The 16,731-nt window shown below is 42.7% G+C and overlaps 1 protein-coding gene across 2 annotated transcripts; it reads right to left on the minus strand.

Moving 5' to 3' along the window:
- Positions 1–234: 234 nt before the first annotated feature.
- On the minus strand, positions 235–15,956 carry pcx (pecanex). 2 transcript variants are annotated; one of them, XM_067779701.1, is made up of 11 exons: positions 14,901–15,956; positions 14,373–14,548; positions 11,088–11,218; positions 10,060–11,016; positions 6,719–9,994; positions 5,204–6,661; positions 4,980–5,140; positions 4,367–4,766; positions 1,601–4,236; positions 1,457–1,558; positions 235–1,389 (listed from the first exon to the last, which is right to left on the minus strand). In XM_067779701.1, the coding sequence occupies exons 1-11, from the start codon at positions 15,051–15,053 to the stop codon at positions 340–342; spliced, it is 10,500 nt and encodes a 3,499-aa protein (XP_067635802.1). In that variant the 5' UTR covers positions 15,054–15,956; the 3' UTR covers positions 235–339. The 2 variants fall into 2 exon arrangements, with proteins under 2 accessions (XP_067635802.1, XP_067635801.1); XM_067779700.1 differs by having other exon boundaries at positions 1,457–4,236.
- Between the last annotated feature and the right edge of the window lie 775 nt (positions 15,957–16,731).

A 16,731-nucleotide genomic window follows, 5' to 3' on the forward strand; every position in this document is an offset into this window, starting at 1 on the left:
TACAACAACCTTACATAGTTAAAAAAATAAGAAAATAACTAGGTATATTTAAAACGAAGTCCTTACATTAACACGCGATAATCATGTTAAATAGTTACAAACGATTTTTTTATCTTTTGTTTCTGCTCATTTGCTGGCTATTAGATGCAGCCGCCATTTAAGCGTTTAAATTCAACAATTTTTTTGTATTATTTTTAAAACTTCTTTTTTTTTGCCTTCATACAAGGCATAAAATTGTGACACATGCGCGCAAATTCAGTATGAATATTGATTCAGTTCAACAACAATTAAAACGAATTTTATTAAATTGGCTGTGTCGCTTGGCAACCACGATTGCTGTTAAACGTCGCTACACTCTGGCAACGCCTCCTCCAGCTCCAGCTGTGGCGCGTTGGATTTGTCTTCTTGTTCTAAACTTATACTCTCTTCTTCTCGCGATTCTTGCCTTTCTTCTAACTCCTCTTCGGTACACGGCGACGTCGCGTTTGCCACATCTTTTTGCTCCTCAGTCACGTCCTCCGTTCTATTTTCCGACGTTGTGTCAACTGCTTCGGTCTCTGGTGAAAGCGGTGTCATCTCATTTTGTTTGTTCTTTTTATTCTCCTCTGCTTCTAAACGTTTTGCCTTTTCGGCTTCTTTAAGTCCTGCATCTTTTTGCTCTGACATCAATTTCCACATATTGAAGAATTGCTCACGTCTTTGCATTTCGTAATTCAGCAATTCTGATTCATCTTCAGAGCTACTGCTGCTCACTGCGCGCATTTGTACATTCGTGCTGCATACACTCGTCGTCATTAACCCGCTCACACTTGGCATTTCTGTGACGGGTGTGCTTCTTACTTCCGTTTTGTTACTTTCAGTCGTAGCGACGTTTTCCGTGTAAGCGTCAACAACTGCACCAACGCTTCCTATTAAATGTGAGGTGGGTGACTCAAGACTGCTGCCCAATATAGGCGTCAAACCTTCGCCGCGCATATATACACGCTCGCGCTCCTGCTGCAGCTCATCTAATTCATGTAGTTCGTGTTGCACTGAGCTACGTCGCGCATTAACTGCACGCATTGCTACCAATACACCGGCTGCAGCAGTAGCCATCTCCTCTTCTTCACTGAGACCGTCTTCGCCATCTCGTACGGGATCATATTCGCGCACACCAAATTCGCCAACAGGCACGTAATATCCATTCATGGCGACCAGATAGACAACGCGGCTAAAAGGGGAACGGAATAATAGATCGCGATGGCCGGGCATCCAAAAGTGCACCACATAACCAACCATGCCAATGCAAGGCAGCCAATCTTTCCAAGCTGAACGTCCGCCTTTAGCCCGCATTTCCTCGCTGGGCCAAAACATGTTGAAACGACGTCCGACATCGATGCGATCAAAAATCTTAAATGAAAAGGTAGAATATAATTAGTTCAATAACTGTTAAAAGTAAACAAATTTTAATTATTACCTCAAAATCATCGATAATTACAACTTTTTTATAAAGCCCGATACGCGGCACATGCCCCGCTGCTGCCAATGACGCCACCATATCAGTACTGCTGGATTTGCTACTCAACTCAGGTACACCACTTCGTCCGTTCGCTGCCAACGCCGCTGCAGCAGTCAGGCTTATGGGACCTTTTGACTTGCGCGGATAATCACCTGGTGTTGTTATTATGCTGCCAATACCGAGACTACCCGATGAGCTGGATATTTTTGTGTAGCGTGGACTGCCCGTACTGGACTGCATCTCGCCATTGCCTCCCGTTTTTGGTTCAGCAGTTTTCAACGCGTTTGTTGCTGCGCTATTATTACCTTCTCCAGTACTCGTGCTGCTGGTACTTGCTATAGGTAAAGTTACGCGTCGTTCCCGTTCTGCACGCGACAACGAATGCGAAACGCGTATGCCAACACCACGCAGCTGATCACGTTCGCGCTCGTGCTCCTGCTCGCGCTCACGATTTAGTAAACCGGCAAGCAAGGCTGGTTTCGCAGTAACAACCGGACAACGCCACAAGGGCGTAACAACAGCCCCTTCACTTCCAAATTGAGTACATAGGCTACCGCCAATACTTGTTGGCACTGTAACGCCATGTACTGGACGACAGCCGAATAGATTACCTACGGTAAGCGTATTGTAAAGCGGCGCTGAGATATAAATTGGCGCTACTTCACCGCCAGATTCGCCACTACCAGCTGTCGCGCTGCCCATGCCACCTGTAATGCCTATGCCAAGGTTAGAGTTCTCCATTGCCGAGCCAGAGCTGCAGCCTTGCCGACACCGTTCACGTATACGCTGCCACCAATCAAACACATTCGATTTTATCGACTCAAGCGTAATGGCGCCACCGATTACTTTGCAAAGTTGCTCATTTGTATCAGCATATGAAGTGGTTAGCGGTGAAACGTAAATGGGATAGCCTATTGGTTGATCGCAACTGGAATTAATGATGTTCCTTAGCGCTTGCTTGGCATTTTGTATGCTACCGCGTTCGGGGTTACGATTGCGCAAATAGATAAGTTCTTGTTGTTGACCGGCCCACAAACCGCGCACACATTCGCGATTGAGTTTGATAACTCTGAAGCTTAAGAAACGTTTTGTCAGCCTTATGATGCGATATTCGTCAGAGCCATCCTCCATCACATGTCGCAAAGCAAGTAAATTTGGCGCACCTCTCAGTACGGCGCTGCGCCAAACCGGATCGGCTTCGTGTGATATTACCAGATCTTTGGCGCAAGTGTGAATTGCTTCATACAACGCATCTGGAAAATGAAACTCATCTGGATTTGAGATATGATCTTGTTGCAATTTAAGCGCCATCTTAACAGCAGGCGCTACCACTGCATGCAACAACTCCATATCAGCGAAAACCCATTCGTCTCGCGGTGATTGTATACGGAAGTCGCCCTTGAAGAGCTGATGTAGGCCATGCAAAAAGAATTCTACCCCAGTCAGGGAACTGTGAGATGCATTGGCTAATGAACGACGTGCCAATAAACCCAATGCCAAACAAAGCGAAACGATTGGCGAATCCTTTGTTACGCTTGGAACTTTACTTTTGAGCAATGGTCGCTCACGATTTGTCTCTTCTGAAGCCGCGCGTTCGCTTCCACCGACGTGATATACATTAGATGCCGTCGCTGCTGTCGCGCTTGCCGCAGGTGATGCTTCCTTGCGCAGCCCTTTCATATTCTGTGCGCCGGTTCTACCGCGCATTTGTTGACTCAGTGTGGGCATTTTTGCTGCTGCAGAGATGCTTGCACCTACTGTAGCCGCGCTATTTGCAAAGCTGTTATCGAGTGGCGTAGGGACACCAACAGCCGTCATGTAGCTACCACCGCCAGGTCCTATCGACAGGCCAGCTCCACTTAGGCCCGGGGCCGATTCTGAGGTTTGACGAGAAATGTTGGCAAATGATGGCGAAATCGCTATGTGCTCTGAAGAGTTAATCGTTGTGCTACCGCTCATTGTGGCGCTCTTCTGCGGGCGCGTGCGCAACTGTTGCTGCGACTGTGATTTGCTAGCCGCTGTGTTTGGTGTTGTGGAAAGATTCGGAGTGCTTTTTGAGTCGTTGTATGCGTTAGTATTGTTGTTAGTAGGTGTGTTTGGTTGAGGCGGCGCACTACCAGTAGTGCTGGCGTTAGCCGGAGCTGTTGTGGGATTTTGACACTCTTTTCTTTTATCAAAGCAATAGTTTATCCAACTGAGGTAGACATAGCAGAAACTTGAGCGTGTGATGCCAACAGCACGAAAATCGAAATCTTCATCGAGGTTGTAATTGAAAATGGGATCAAGATCAACAAACTGACGGCTAAGCGTGTGCTGAAGTGCTTCCTGTATTGGTGCCGAGTTGAGCCATTGGTCTAGCTTGGGATTTTTGATTACGTAATAAATGATACTTTTGATATAATAGGTGATGAGCACCTTTCGATATTCGAAGACTTGTAGCGTAGCACTAGCCAAATTATCTGATATCGAATAACCTTCGAGCACATATTGTGCCGCTACTACTTGCCAGGCCAACCAGCGTGTGGAGAACATAGCATTAACACTCAACATCCGTGGTAAATGTCCTGGATCACAACAACAACAACCGTCATTATCTTCAACGTCCTCTGTGATGGCCTCCACTTCGCGTTGCTGGCAATAGGTGCCACGAAATTCCAATCCGCGCATCTGAAAGGTACACAGACCATTGCCTAGCTCTATGACGTGCACCAAGCAGTTTAGGTAATCTGAGGCCAGTACTAATAACACGGAAGAAGAAATATATTTTTGAAAAAAGGTAAAATGAAATGAAATTTCTTAAACAATTATGACTAAAGTGAGAGAAACCTAGGAAGCCTCATGTCAAAAACTTGTTCATAATTTACTCACCAAAGCAGTCGCCTTGATTAACATTGCCCCAGCGGCCCATCAATAGATCACCACATAGTGAATGTTGAAGTGAACGTGTTAAATGCTCATAGAAAATGCTATTCAAATTATTATCATCCGCACCCAAATCGCGTTCCAATTGCGAACTCAAGCGCGTATTGGAATGATCGATGCGCCGCGTGTTATAATCGCGTTCCCAGAACTTAATCGGTCGTACATAAGATGTTAGAAAAATAGCGCTGCCGAGAAATGGATTCAGTGGCGTCGAGAGTATAGCCGACACACCAGCCTGTAGAAAAAGCATTGCCGAATGTGGGACACTGAATGGCTGTGCGAAAGCATGAAATGCCGAGCCCCAAGTGATTTGCCAGGGCGCAATGTAGGTAACGATAAATTGTAGCTAGGTAGTGGAAAATGGATAGCGATTTAGTACATACATATATAAATCGTGCATTGTTATATCAAGCTCCAACATTCACCAACGCTAAAAGTCTAAAAGTGCACGATGAAAAACTTCCATAGGAGTCATGTAACTACTAAAGGCTATATATGTATTAAGTTTACGTTTTAGCGTTAGTGCATGTAAGATTCCGTCTTTTTATCTTATGTTCACCTTAAGTAAAAAATCACAGCACTTGCGAAAGGCCAACGACATGAAAAAGTAATCAACAAGGAACGTTTCACTTGCAAAGGCAAAATCGTAGCGAAAGAACAAAACAGTGAACATCATAATTAGATACTGATTTGTGGGATCAGAGTAGGCATTACGAATCACTGCAATATAAGATTTTTATTAGTAACAAACACTTTAAAACTGTCCTTTCACATGTTGCTCACATTTCAAAGAGCACATCGCCACTATCAGCGTACCCCAAGGGACTCCAAACTTGTCGGCAATTATCAGCGCATCGGCTGTTACCGCCGAAATAACCAAAAGCGGAAACATCACATTACGTTCCAGCATACACAAATATATGTATACCTTTTCGAACCACATAACCTTTGGCGCATGTGATACTTCGAATTGCCCGTACTCTTTTTGACGAAGTATGGGACGTGCGAAGCACAACCAAGGCATATGTTTACGCATTTGCGGTATTACGTAGTGCAGCAACAATCCCAACGCCCCTGTAAACGCATACAGAACTATATTCAGATCTGGTTGAAGCACTGTGAATACAGTGCTGCAGTGTAGACCAAAAACGATTAGTGCAAGTAGTGTTGTGACCACAAAATCGTTCTTTAAACGCATTGTTACTGTTGCTTGTAGTTTTTTTGGCAGCGGGTCCGGTGTATCACTCTCAGCATCTACATTCGAATCGCCGGCATCCATTGCTAACGCGCCTGCTTCTACATCAGCGCATACGCCACCAGCAGTGAGAGTAGATATATCGCCAGGGTTTGTAGTGGAAGAACTAGACATTTTGTCATCCTCATCATTAGCCGCAGGCTGTTGCACTTCGGCATCAAGGTTTGCTTGAGCTGGTGTTGTTGGCATTGTATGTTGGGATTGTTGCGATTGATTTGTTGGCTTAACCGGGCTTGTAAGCGTTTTCTGATTTGCTGCTTCTTTTATGGCACAAACCATCATGTTTGGCATATTATTGGGCGTTGTCACAGCCGTAGTTTCCACCTCGGTCGCCGCATTTTCAAGCAATTGTACGTCGTTACAGTTTTCCAATCTTGGTGCAGCTTCTTGTAGGCTCTCCGTACCTATCACAATCGCGCCACTACCTGTCGCGCTACCGTTCGCGACAGAAACATAGGAATTTGAGTTAGTCATACCCTTCTTGTTGCTTGACAAAGTCTTTGCTAGTGTTTGGCTGCTACTGCCTAGCGAAGATGCTTTCGATTTACTGCTCTTTTGCTCTATTTCGACATTTATATTATCAAGCTCAGGGCGCTCACTAATTTCCGTCGTCAATTTATCATCCAGCGGAGACATTTCGATTTGTTCGCGAGGTTGTGCGCTTATGCTTTTCGTGCGCCCTTTTAATGTTGTATTTGTTGTAAGTTTTTGACTACTCGCCGCACTTCCATCTATAGTCGCCGCACTTAGCTCATCGTCATCGTCATCATCGTGATATGTGCTGACAATGCAGTTTTTGATAAGCGCCCACAAATGACTGAAGTCGCTGGCAGATCGTGATAGATGATAACCAAGCGGTACAAGAATGGCGCAAAAAAGGGAGAATATAATGAATTGGGTTCCACGTCCCTCGGCCAGAGCGCTATAAAGCGGACCATATAGCAGCATAAGCCCAAATATAGAGCGTAGCACACAAAGAAACGCACCTGAAGAAGAAAGAAATATGTAATGAACTCTAACTTTATCCGTATAATAATCTTTACCTAATAAACTACCCGTGGCATTTCCGCCGAACGCATGCATGTCGATTTGCTCTAACAAATACATCACAAAGGTGTTGATTTGTGGAAAGAGTCCAAGGGAGAAAATGATTGGGAAGCACAACAAAAACACGTACATCATTTCCAGTATTGTTGCAGTGAAAACAAGCGGAGAGTAGCGTACACCAAAGAAGTTTAATTCTGCCGGTGGGGTTGGCAGCTGTTCGTAATCACGTTTTAATCTGTCGCAAAGCAGCAGTACCCCACTACAAGCACAAAAGTAAATCGCACGTGAATACGCTACAGTCTTATTGAAGCCATGTATCGGCGACGCCGCGTCTGGCTGCACACTTTTCACTAATGAATACTGCGCGCTGGCTATAACGCCGCAAAATAGAAATACACACAAGTCTTTATAATGGCCCAACTGTAGGATGGTAGCGCCAAGATAGGCGACAGAAGCACTCAAAAACACGGACAACAATATATGAAACCAGTGTAAATCACGATCGAAGAGAGCCAATAACTCTAGCCGATCCATTGAGATTTTAAATGCATGTTCATAACCACAGCACTTGAAGCGATATTTATAGTAACTTTTAGGTGGAATGGGCTTCTCAGTTGAAAGCATACAAGCGGGTCGCCAATAGTCGCAATAACTTTCTATATAATGACCATCCATGTTGAGTATAGCAGCGCCAGCAGCAGTTGTATTGCTTCCACTACCAGAACGCGCCTGCGATGAACGTTGTTGACCTTCATCGTTGAGCACATTAATGAGTCCTTGAATTGAAAGACCAGCGCCGTTGTAGACGGTACGCGCATTCAATGACGAAGATGCTACAACTACGCCGAGCGGTGGATTGAGGCTGCGTATGGGTGCAGTTGTTGTACCTGACAGGTTACTTAATTGTGCTGAAGGCAGTTCATGTGCATGTGAAAAATCTCCAATTGAGGAGTTACCCGGTTCAGAAATTTGTTTGGAGTTACGTCGTGCTTTCTCTCGATAATACATACGCTCCGATAGCGACAGACCATCTGTAGACGTTGCTGGATAGGTATGCAATGCTTGCAAGGCTTCGTGGTAAAATTGAAGATGAGCGTTCGACATATTGGCAGTTGCTGTTGGAGCGGTGCTGACACTGGTATTCGGCGCGCCACCACTTGCCGCCGTTACACCCTGTTGTGGGCCGTCAGGCCGCCCATGCTCCGTCATCAGCCAAAGCATTTTGTGTATATCAGCTGAAAAAGAGTCGGCGCTTATGCTACGTGATGAAGTGGAGGAGGAAGTACGTGAAGCAGTTTTAGAAGTAACGCTGTGTTGTGCATTGAATGGCACAAGAGACATTTCAGTATTTATAGTGGCTGCACCGGCACTACCAGCGCGTCGCTTATGTAGTTGAGTGCTTCCACCGCTACCATGCAAGGCTTCGTTCACTTCCCGATACTTAACAACTTTTGGTATAGCGCCCAGATTTTTGCCATTCCCATTACTGGAAGTACTGCCGCTTGTGCTTGGTGTATTCTTTCTTCTATTTTCTAATCCTTCCTCCACATCTTTTTTCATCTTAATTGTATCCATTTTCACTTTAGGTGGCGCGACGTTTATAGCGGATTCCATGCCTGACAGTAGCATGTCCTTCGAGCTAGCGCTCACCTGCTCACAGTCGCTAGATGGACAACCAGAGTCCCCTTCACCGCGCGCGGCATGTTGAGGCTGTCTTTCATAGGCATGTTGTGGCAGGACGGCGTTTGCGCTTACATGCTGACCTACTCGATTTTTGTGCTTTTGTAGGGATGAGATTTCCACGTACATTTCCTTTTCGGCAGCTTTGATTTTGGAATTAGTTGTTTGCCATGATTTGATGCTAAGCAGCGGAGAACGCGAGCCATTATTGTCCGTTTCTGAGTCGGTGGAATGTAGACGTTGGCGTGTTGTTTGTGATGGAGTTGGGTTTTCGCCGTCAGGCCCAGACGTATCTGCAGCACGCATAGATGGTGAACGTATTAATTGACGCTGTTTTCTCGTTGGTTCATTCACTTCATCATCGCTATCAGCGGCATACACATGAGCTTTGCGATTATTCTCCGCGGCTGAACGCTTTAAGTCCTGTTGTATTTGCTCCAAGCCATTAAGTATGTGATCGAAATCATCGGTGAAATCAGTCTTTGGCTGATTTACTGGCGTTTCGGTATTTGCCAGTTTTAGCTCCGCGCTAATTCCGTTCTCTAAGTCGTCATCAAAGTCCTTAAATTCATCATCTTCATCATTGTCCACATCATCATCATCGCCGGCTAGAATATCACCTACATCTGATTCAGCGCTGTGATGATGACAGCCTAATGCTTTCCGTCTACGGCGTATTGGGACATCATCTACTTCGTCATCAACATTATCATCGTTATCATCTAATTCTATTTCATTTTCCCCATTCCCCTCCTCTATATCGCCCTCTTCTTCCTCCTCTTCATCATCACCACAGTTATCTAAATCGATATCTGTGAGTTCTATAGCACAATCACTGCGCTGTATTGTCACATCCATCGACGAAGCGCGCTCATCTGATTGCTCAACAATAGGCGATACTGGCTCAATAAGTGCTGTTGTTGAACCGGTTGTTCCGAAGTTTAAATTACTGCTACCACCGCTACTGCTACTCGCGCCACCAAAACTACCACCAAATTTTGGACACAAATTCAAATGTGGGTTACGCACCAAACACTTGCTGGGAGGCGGCAATAAGGCCGATTGTGGATTTTTGATCATTTGTTGACCGTTAATAGCCTCCACGCTGTTCGGATGTGGGCTAAGGTTTGAGACAGATGGTCTCGGGCAAGAAATTTCGAGCGCGGCACTTTTAATGCGACGCACGCTCGGCTGTTGACTAGAAGCTAAAGCGGCGCCAGAATGTGTATGACTCGTTGCACCACCACTGCCACCTTTATACATTGAGGTTACATTGGAATGTCTTCGTCTTTTCATGCCACTTCCGCTGCCGCCGCTACTGCCAGCTCCCGATTTAGTAATACCAACAGGTAGTTGGAGCGCAGACATTGTGCTGCTTGAGTCTTTTCGTATGTTGGCGACACCATGATTGTTATGGTGATGATGTGGCGCGCGATAAAATTGTGGCTGATGATGTGAATAATGTGGATTGAAAGGTTGCTGTTGCTTCAATAGAAAGGCTGTGCGACAAGTATTACGGCTATCCAGCTGTTCGATTCCGAAATCAGATTTCGTATAACTATCGTCCTCAATGTAGACGTCTGATGAAGAACCTGAGAAGGTATTAAAAATAATTATAAGTAAAATTGAAGTCGAAATATATTTATCCATCACTCACCCAATGTCCACGACTGTAGCGCGCGGACGCGCGTATCCGTATGCCCTGACACACCACTTACGCTGCCGCTTATTTCGCTCAAATCCAATTCATCACCATCTAAATTACGGCCGCCCATTGCTGCTAGCGCGCTACTACTACTTGCGCTGCTATGTGATTGATGCTCATGATGAATGGGTAGAAAGACACTGCGATTTTGTTGCTTTACGCGTTCATCATGCGTTTCAGAGCTGCGATGGCGCTGCAAGCGGTTATTTTTGGTCGACGTTATACTTCTGGGCGTATTTAAAGCAGAGCTACCAACTACAGTGTCACGACCACCGCTGACGGTGCAGGAGGAGCTTGTTGCATTCGTTGTGGGAGGGGTAGGTGTTGAATTTGTTGCTGGCATATTCAGCGTTGTATTAATAGTGGTCGTTGTAGCGTTTTGTTGTAAAGCAGCGCCCACTGCGCTATCAGCCAACTTCACTGCTGTGGCCGATTTACCCATCAACACAGCACTTGCTACTTGCCCCGCTTGCGGATGTAAAAAGGTTTCATTTCGTGACGCCGAATGTGTTGCAGTCGTATCCGATTGATTGCGTATCAATTTGGCAGCAATACATGACTCTGCTGTAGAGTCTAGGCTTCCTTGACGTTCAAGTCGGCGCCGCTGATGACGGCGTTTAAATTCTTCAAAATGACGTGTGGTGGTGGCAGCGTTGATCGGTGTCACAGAATTATTTAGCTGTTTAAGCGCATCTGCTGCACCGATCTGCTCACATTCATGCTCTGGATAAACGCTGAGACCACCAGCTGTTAGCGTAGCAGTGGTTGAACGTATGGATTTTGTGACGCTTACAGAGCCAGCAATTGATTGTTGATCCTGTTGACTATTGCCGGAGACGAGGGAAGGAGGATAGAACAACATTTCAAAGGACTCGGAACTATTCTTGCGATGCACGTCCACTTTGAGGTCTACGGTTTAAAGGTCAAAAAAGTAAGTTTCTTTAAAGACTTTGATGGGGAGATAATTTGATATAACTTACCAATTATGCTATTTACATTTTCCATGGACATCATACTATTCTCCTCACTGGCCTCATTGATGGCTTGCTCCACAGAATTGCGTGAGCCATCGTTGTGCATTACTTTCATTTCGATGCCAGTCTCAATCTCTCTGTAATAAGCAAGCATAAAAATTCAGTAATGGAAGCGTTTGCGCATAAATTAGAAGCTAGAAAACGAACAAATTCAAATATGCTTGCGCGCGATATTTACCACTTTACTTAATGTTTATAAACAAATTGCAACAAGATACCAACACAAACTCATAACGGAACACACCCACCCAAAGTTCAACGAGCAGTTCATAATCCTTTACATCCTTTTGCTCTTGCATGCTCCTCAAGGCTCAAGCGCTTTTATATACAAATAAGGATATTGTTAATATTGGCACTGGCGCATATCTATTCATATATTTGTGTGTGTATGTGGCAGTGCATGGGAATGAGTTTACAAAACTGCATACGGCCTATGGCCTTCAAAAACAACCTTGCCGAACTTACTATATATCAAATGACTGTCATATCCATGCCAATAGTCGATGGCCTTCTAAGAATTACAGAGAAGGGATCTCAATACAGGAATGAGTGATTTTAATACTATTTTCTTCTTAAATTTAAAATAAATTTCAACATTTCCACAAAAAAAAAAAAAAATTAAAAAAAAAAATTAAAATATTAGGAAAAAATTCAAGCTAGTCTTTTAATTGAGTTTTGAGCTTTGCTCATAAAAAAAAACGATGAAATCCGTTTTATATTGTTTGCCTTTTCTCGCATCATTTGAGGGTTTTGACCTCTTTATTATCACATTTGTTCCAGTTTTTTCATGCAATGCGCTCTCAATTAAAAAGTAATAAATGAATTAGTGAGTACGTCATTCAAAAAACATAGACTGTGTGATTGAAACGTGTTGTTGTTATAAATTGTATGAGCATTAAACTTAGCTCAGACGCTTAATTATTATTATTATTATTTATTTATTATTACGGCGTTTTAAGCCTAAAACTTAGATTATTACAAATTATAAATACATTTTAATAATAATAGGATTTCTAGCGTTTGGGGTGTCGGAATGCATGAGATTCCGATCAGCACGCGAACTGGTGGTCCCAACGGGCGAGTCTTGGAGTCATATCATTGGGAGGTTGGAAGGACGTGTTTTCAATCCTGCCCTACTCCAAGACGTATGATTACACAGTTTTATTATTTATGCTGTCGGAATGCATTTGATTCCGGTCAACCCAAAAGCTAGCAGCTCAGCAGAATGAGCCACTCTTATCGGACGGTTGGAAAGGACGTGTTTCCAATCCTCCCTGTACCAGCTTTTATGTAAACATAAGTAATTATAATATATCATTGTTGTAGGAATATACGTGATTCACATGAACACTCTGTTTGTCTGGGACGATATTTTCAGGAATTCTTTCCTAATTTGATTGCGAGCGATATATGTATTTGACCTGATGCATAAGGTTCCTCTGTGTCTATTTGGATTGCCGTGCTCGCTCAAGGATCAGTAACATGAAATACAGATACAAAATAGTTTATCTTATTGGAAGGGTTTTGCAATATTCTAATAAACTTTTATTGAAGGTGTTTAAGTTTTCACAATTTTTAACATGATTAGGTAGTTAATTAAAACATTTCAGGCCTTTGTAAAATATATTTTGCTTGTCCATTTCTGTTTTGAGAAGAGGTAATCTAAAATTATTATTTTCCCTCATTATGTAAGAATGGGTTTCATTCACATAAACAAGTTTTTCCCTTAGGTAGGCTGGTAATTTACCATGCTTGATATAATATACAAATTTCATACTATGGTAAAATATCAACTGTTTCACGCTCAGCCAGTTTAGTGCTTCAAGCATACTCTTTATGGAAGTGTCGTACCTCACTTTCAATATAAATCTCATAGCTTTGTTTTACATAATTTGTAACCTGTCTACTTGTGTTTCATTGGCAATAAAGAATATTGTAGGGCAATATAAGAAGTGTGGTTCTATGATTGATCTATAAACTTTCTACTTATATTTCTTACTAATAAGTTTACACGATCTCTTCCAAAATCCAAATTTGGTTGTCCATTTTGGCAACACTATACACAATATGATCTGTAAACCTCAGTTTATTGTCAATCAGGATCCCTAAGTACTTAAATATTTTGACATCCTCAATGCTCGTATTCATTATTTTTAGATCTAAATTAAGTGATTCTCTATTGGTCGTCCTAGATAAAACCATGAACTTAGTTTTGTTAACGTTAAGTTTGAGTTTATTAGTGCAAAGCCATCTATACAATGCTCCTATAATTGAATTCGATGCAGTTTTTACAGTAAGGGGAGGGATAATGACCCAGTCCAATTGCCCACAGCGGGTTAGGGGGCGGTAGGTTTGCCTGTCGTAAGAGGCGACTAAAATACCAGATTCAAGGGGCTGTGTAGCGCAACCCTTCAGGTTGCCAGCTCAATATATAGCTTCTCCAAACCCAATTGTCAACCTCACCTATCCGCGGCGAATCCTGTTTCACTAACAGACGCGGCTCTGGCGACCCCAAGCTCCTCATGGAATTTGAGGGTGGGGAGGGAGGGATGGCCTGAAGGTTTAATGTGGCCACATAAATCGTTCCCTAGGTGGTCGAACTAGCACCTTAATGGTACTGTGTTACCGGAGCGTACCGGATCTGTATCCGGCAAAGGACGATAACACTCCAAAAAGCCTTCGGGGAGGAACCTTATCGCTACAAAAACAACAACAGCATGGCATGATGTGTGTTCTTGTGAGATTTCTCTCCAGATTTAGGCAGATTTTCTTTTTGTATAGAATACAACAGACTCTCCGGAAAAGCTGCACAGTTGTCAATGTTGAATTAACGATAAAGACATTACCCGAAGGTTTTGGGGAGTGTTATCGATGTTGATGGTCCTTTGTCCGATATCGATCCGGTACGTTAGAATAAAAAACCCTATTAAGGTACTAACCCGACCATCTCAGGAAGGATTCATATGATCTAATTAAACCTTCTAGGCCATCCCATTTGATTTTGAAAATATTATCTCAAAGTGCTTCAATTACTTTATACCCTATGGGACGGTGACTGAACAATTTCCACTTCTCCTTTTATAAAGAAACAAAGTCAAATTTCGCTAGAAGCAAGAAGCCCCTCATAAGCAACTTAAAATTTCCTGCAGGGTAATCGCGCATTCTTTCTTGACTCGCAAACACCTGTACGAATTTGCACAGCATATAACTCTTATTGTACAATATACTCACCGCGGCTCTGTTTCCTTGGTAATTTTGAAAAAAGGATTTTTGAGATTCGCCTCCGACATGGTTTGAGCACGATCGTATAATCGATGCAGCGCCATATTGGCCAATTTTACCAGCAATATGGTAAGACTTGTAAGCGTACAGTAAATGCACCATGTTAGCCAAGTACTTGGAAAATACTAGAACAACAAAGAGTCCACAATAAAACAAAAACATGTAAATTAATAAACAAATGTGATAATCGGAAGGCAGCGATGCAGCAAGTGAACATTTGTGGGCAGGGCGCATCTTTGCTATTCATATTAAGCTCTTGCGTTCGGGCGCTCGGTATACAAATTTACATGCAAATAATTAACAGCTGCTGATTTTTTCAATTTGTTTTTTGTTCGCTAGCGCTGATAAATTGTATTTTACATGTGACGTACTCTACTGCCTTGATGCTACATTTAAACCACAGTCGTCTTGCTGCCTCCTCGCCTCGTGATTTATAAATGCCAATTGTTGAAGTGCTCATTCGATCGATTTACATACCAGATATGCGACAAATGGTGAACATAACAGGTACAACCATAAATATAGATGTACAACATTACAGAAAACGCCTTGATGCGGATCGTAGAACCAGCCACCGGTCAATGAAGCCCACACGCCTTGGCGTAATATCTCCAAGGTTTGTGAACCCATGTCAAGCTAACACTCATCTCCTATACGACCTGCCAAAGTGCAGTGGCAAAAGCGTCTTTGCGCGTGCCAAACGAAGCGCACACGTACATGCGTATCCGTGCGATGGCAGCTGATGATGTAGACAATTGGGTAGGGGGGACGGTGTGACGTTGTGTATTGTAAAGGTGTGCTACGTACGAGACAGGTGTGAAACGAGGATATGCCGTTTGGTATGGGCGCTGATTGGCGTTGTAACGTCCACGATGACGACGACAATGACAGCGTTGAAGGCTACGAGTGAAGGTAATGACGATGACGGCGACAGCGTTTGCCTTGAAGCTTTCACGGGCAAAAATAAACGCGTTACATTTACATATCAATTGTCTTGCTGTAATTATCGCTAAAAATATGTTTAAGCAGGAAACATATGTATGTGGTATTTGTAGATGCGACCGCAACTCCACTATCAGACTCTGCTGCTGACGTTTTGTCAAATCGCTGGTTGAACAAAAAAATATATCTAAAAAAAAAAGTGATTTTGCTTATTTGGCCAGGCGGCTCAGTGTTACGCATGGATTTAGTAATTCCTTTCTTATAATTTAATCACTTCGTTTATTTTTTTGCACACTTTTCACTAAATTACTTGGAACACATTTCAGTTTTTCTATTTTTTTTATTATATGAGCTTTTTCCATTCGCAGCGATTTTCTTTGCTCATTCACTTTGATTACGGATGCAACTCCTTCAAGGTTTTAGCTTAATTTTATTATTTTTTGCACTTTGCTCCATATTTTGATCGATATATGATACGCGTGTAGGTGATATCGACGATCAATCAATTGATTAAGTAATTAATTGCACTACCAATTGGAAAAATTCAGATTTTTCGCGTGAAAATTTTCTTAATTTTTTTGCATTGAATTTCTCTGAAAGATATGCTTCTTCCTGCAAGTGGCATCATTCACAATGGATTATGTGAGAGTCACAGTAGATTGGATTGACGTTAAAATGTTGTGCAAGAGATGGTAAGCGATAATTGTGAATCATCCAAAGAATCGACTATTATAAAGCAAAATTCAGCTGTTTGGCTAGTTTCGTGTATTTAAAATAGAGTTTTGTAACAGCTTCTATAAAATATTCACAATTATCTATTTAACCGGGTATTGGTCACCCTGTGTTTCTGAAAACAATGTCAAATTAACCTATCTGATCGATTGCTCTCCTCCATGTAAGATCTAACTTAACTGAAAATGGTAAACACGGCCCTAATAATATTTACTTAAGGCAATGAAAGGTGAGCTACAAGAAGGTTTAGCGCCATCATCTTGATTTAGTCTCTTACCTATAAGTTATTAAAATTGTCGTTTTTTCCATTGAAGCATCGACCACCAGTTAAGTGCAAGAAAAAGTGTAAACAAAATCAGCTGGTTTGTTGTTATCGCGTATTCACAATCGATTTTTGCGATTTGTAATACAAAATATTCAAAAATATCGATTTAATTTGGAGTTGTTCACCCTGTGTTGGTGAAAAGGAAAATGTCGAATAAAGCTATCTGAAGGATCGCTATCATCCAAATGAATTTCCACTTGACTAGTGATGGTTAAAACCTTTATGTATTTAAGCCCTTGTAAATTTTACTTCTGTCGACATCAAAATAGAACCTGTAGCTAAATCCTCGATGCCAGCACAGATGTTCAA

Source organism: Eurosta solidaginis, chromosome 4 (assembly GCF_040869045.1).
Source record: "Eurosta solidaginis isolate ZX-2024a chromosome 4, ASM4086904v1, whole genome shotgun sequence".
NCBI classification, from domain to species: Eukaryota; Metazoa; Arthropoda; class Insecta; order Diptera; family Tephritidae; genus Eurosta; species Eurosta solidaginis.

Bases quoted from the DNA above. Each gene is read 5' to 3' on its own strand.
- pcx (XM_067779700.1), bottom strand. From the start codon at position 15,053: ATGGGTTCACAAACCTTGGAGATATTACGCCAAGGCGTGTGGGCTTCA. The intron at 11,017-11,087 runs GTAAGTTATATC...TTTAAACCGTAG, and splicing joins AAATGTAAATAGCATAATTG to ACCTCAAAGTGGACGTGCAT. The intron at 9,995-10,059 runs GTGAGTGATGGA...ATACCTTCTCAG, and splicing joins GCTACAGTCGTGGACATTGG to GTTCTTCATCAGACGTCTAC.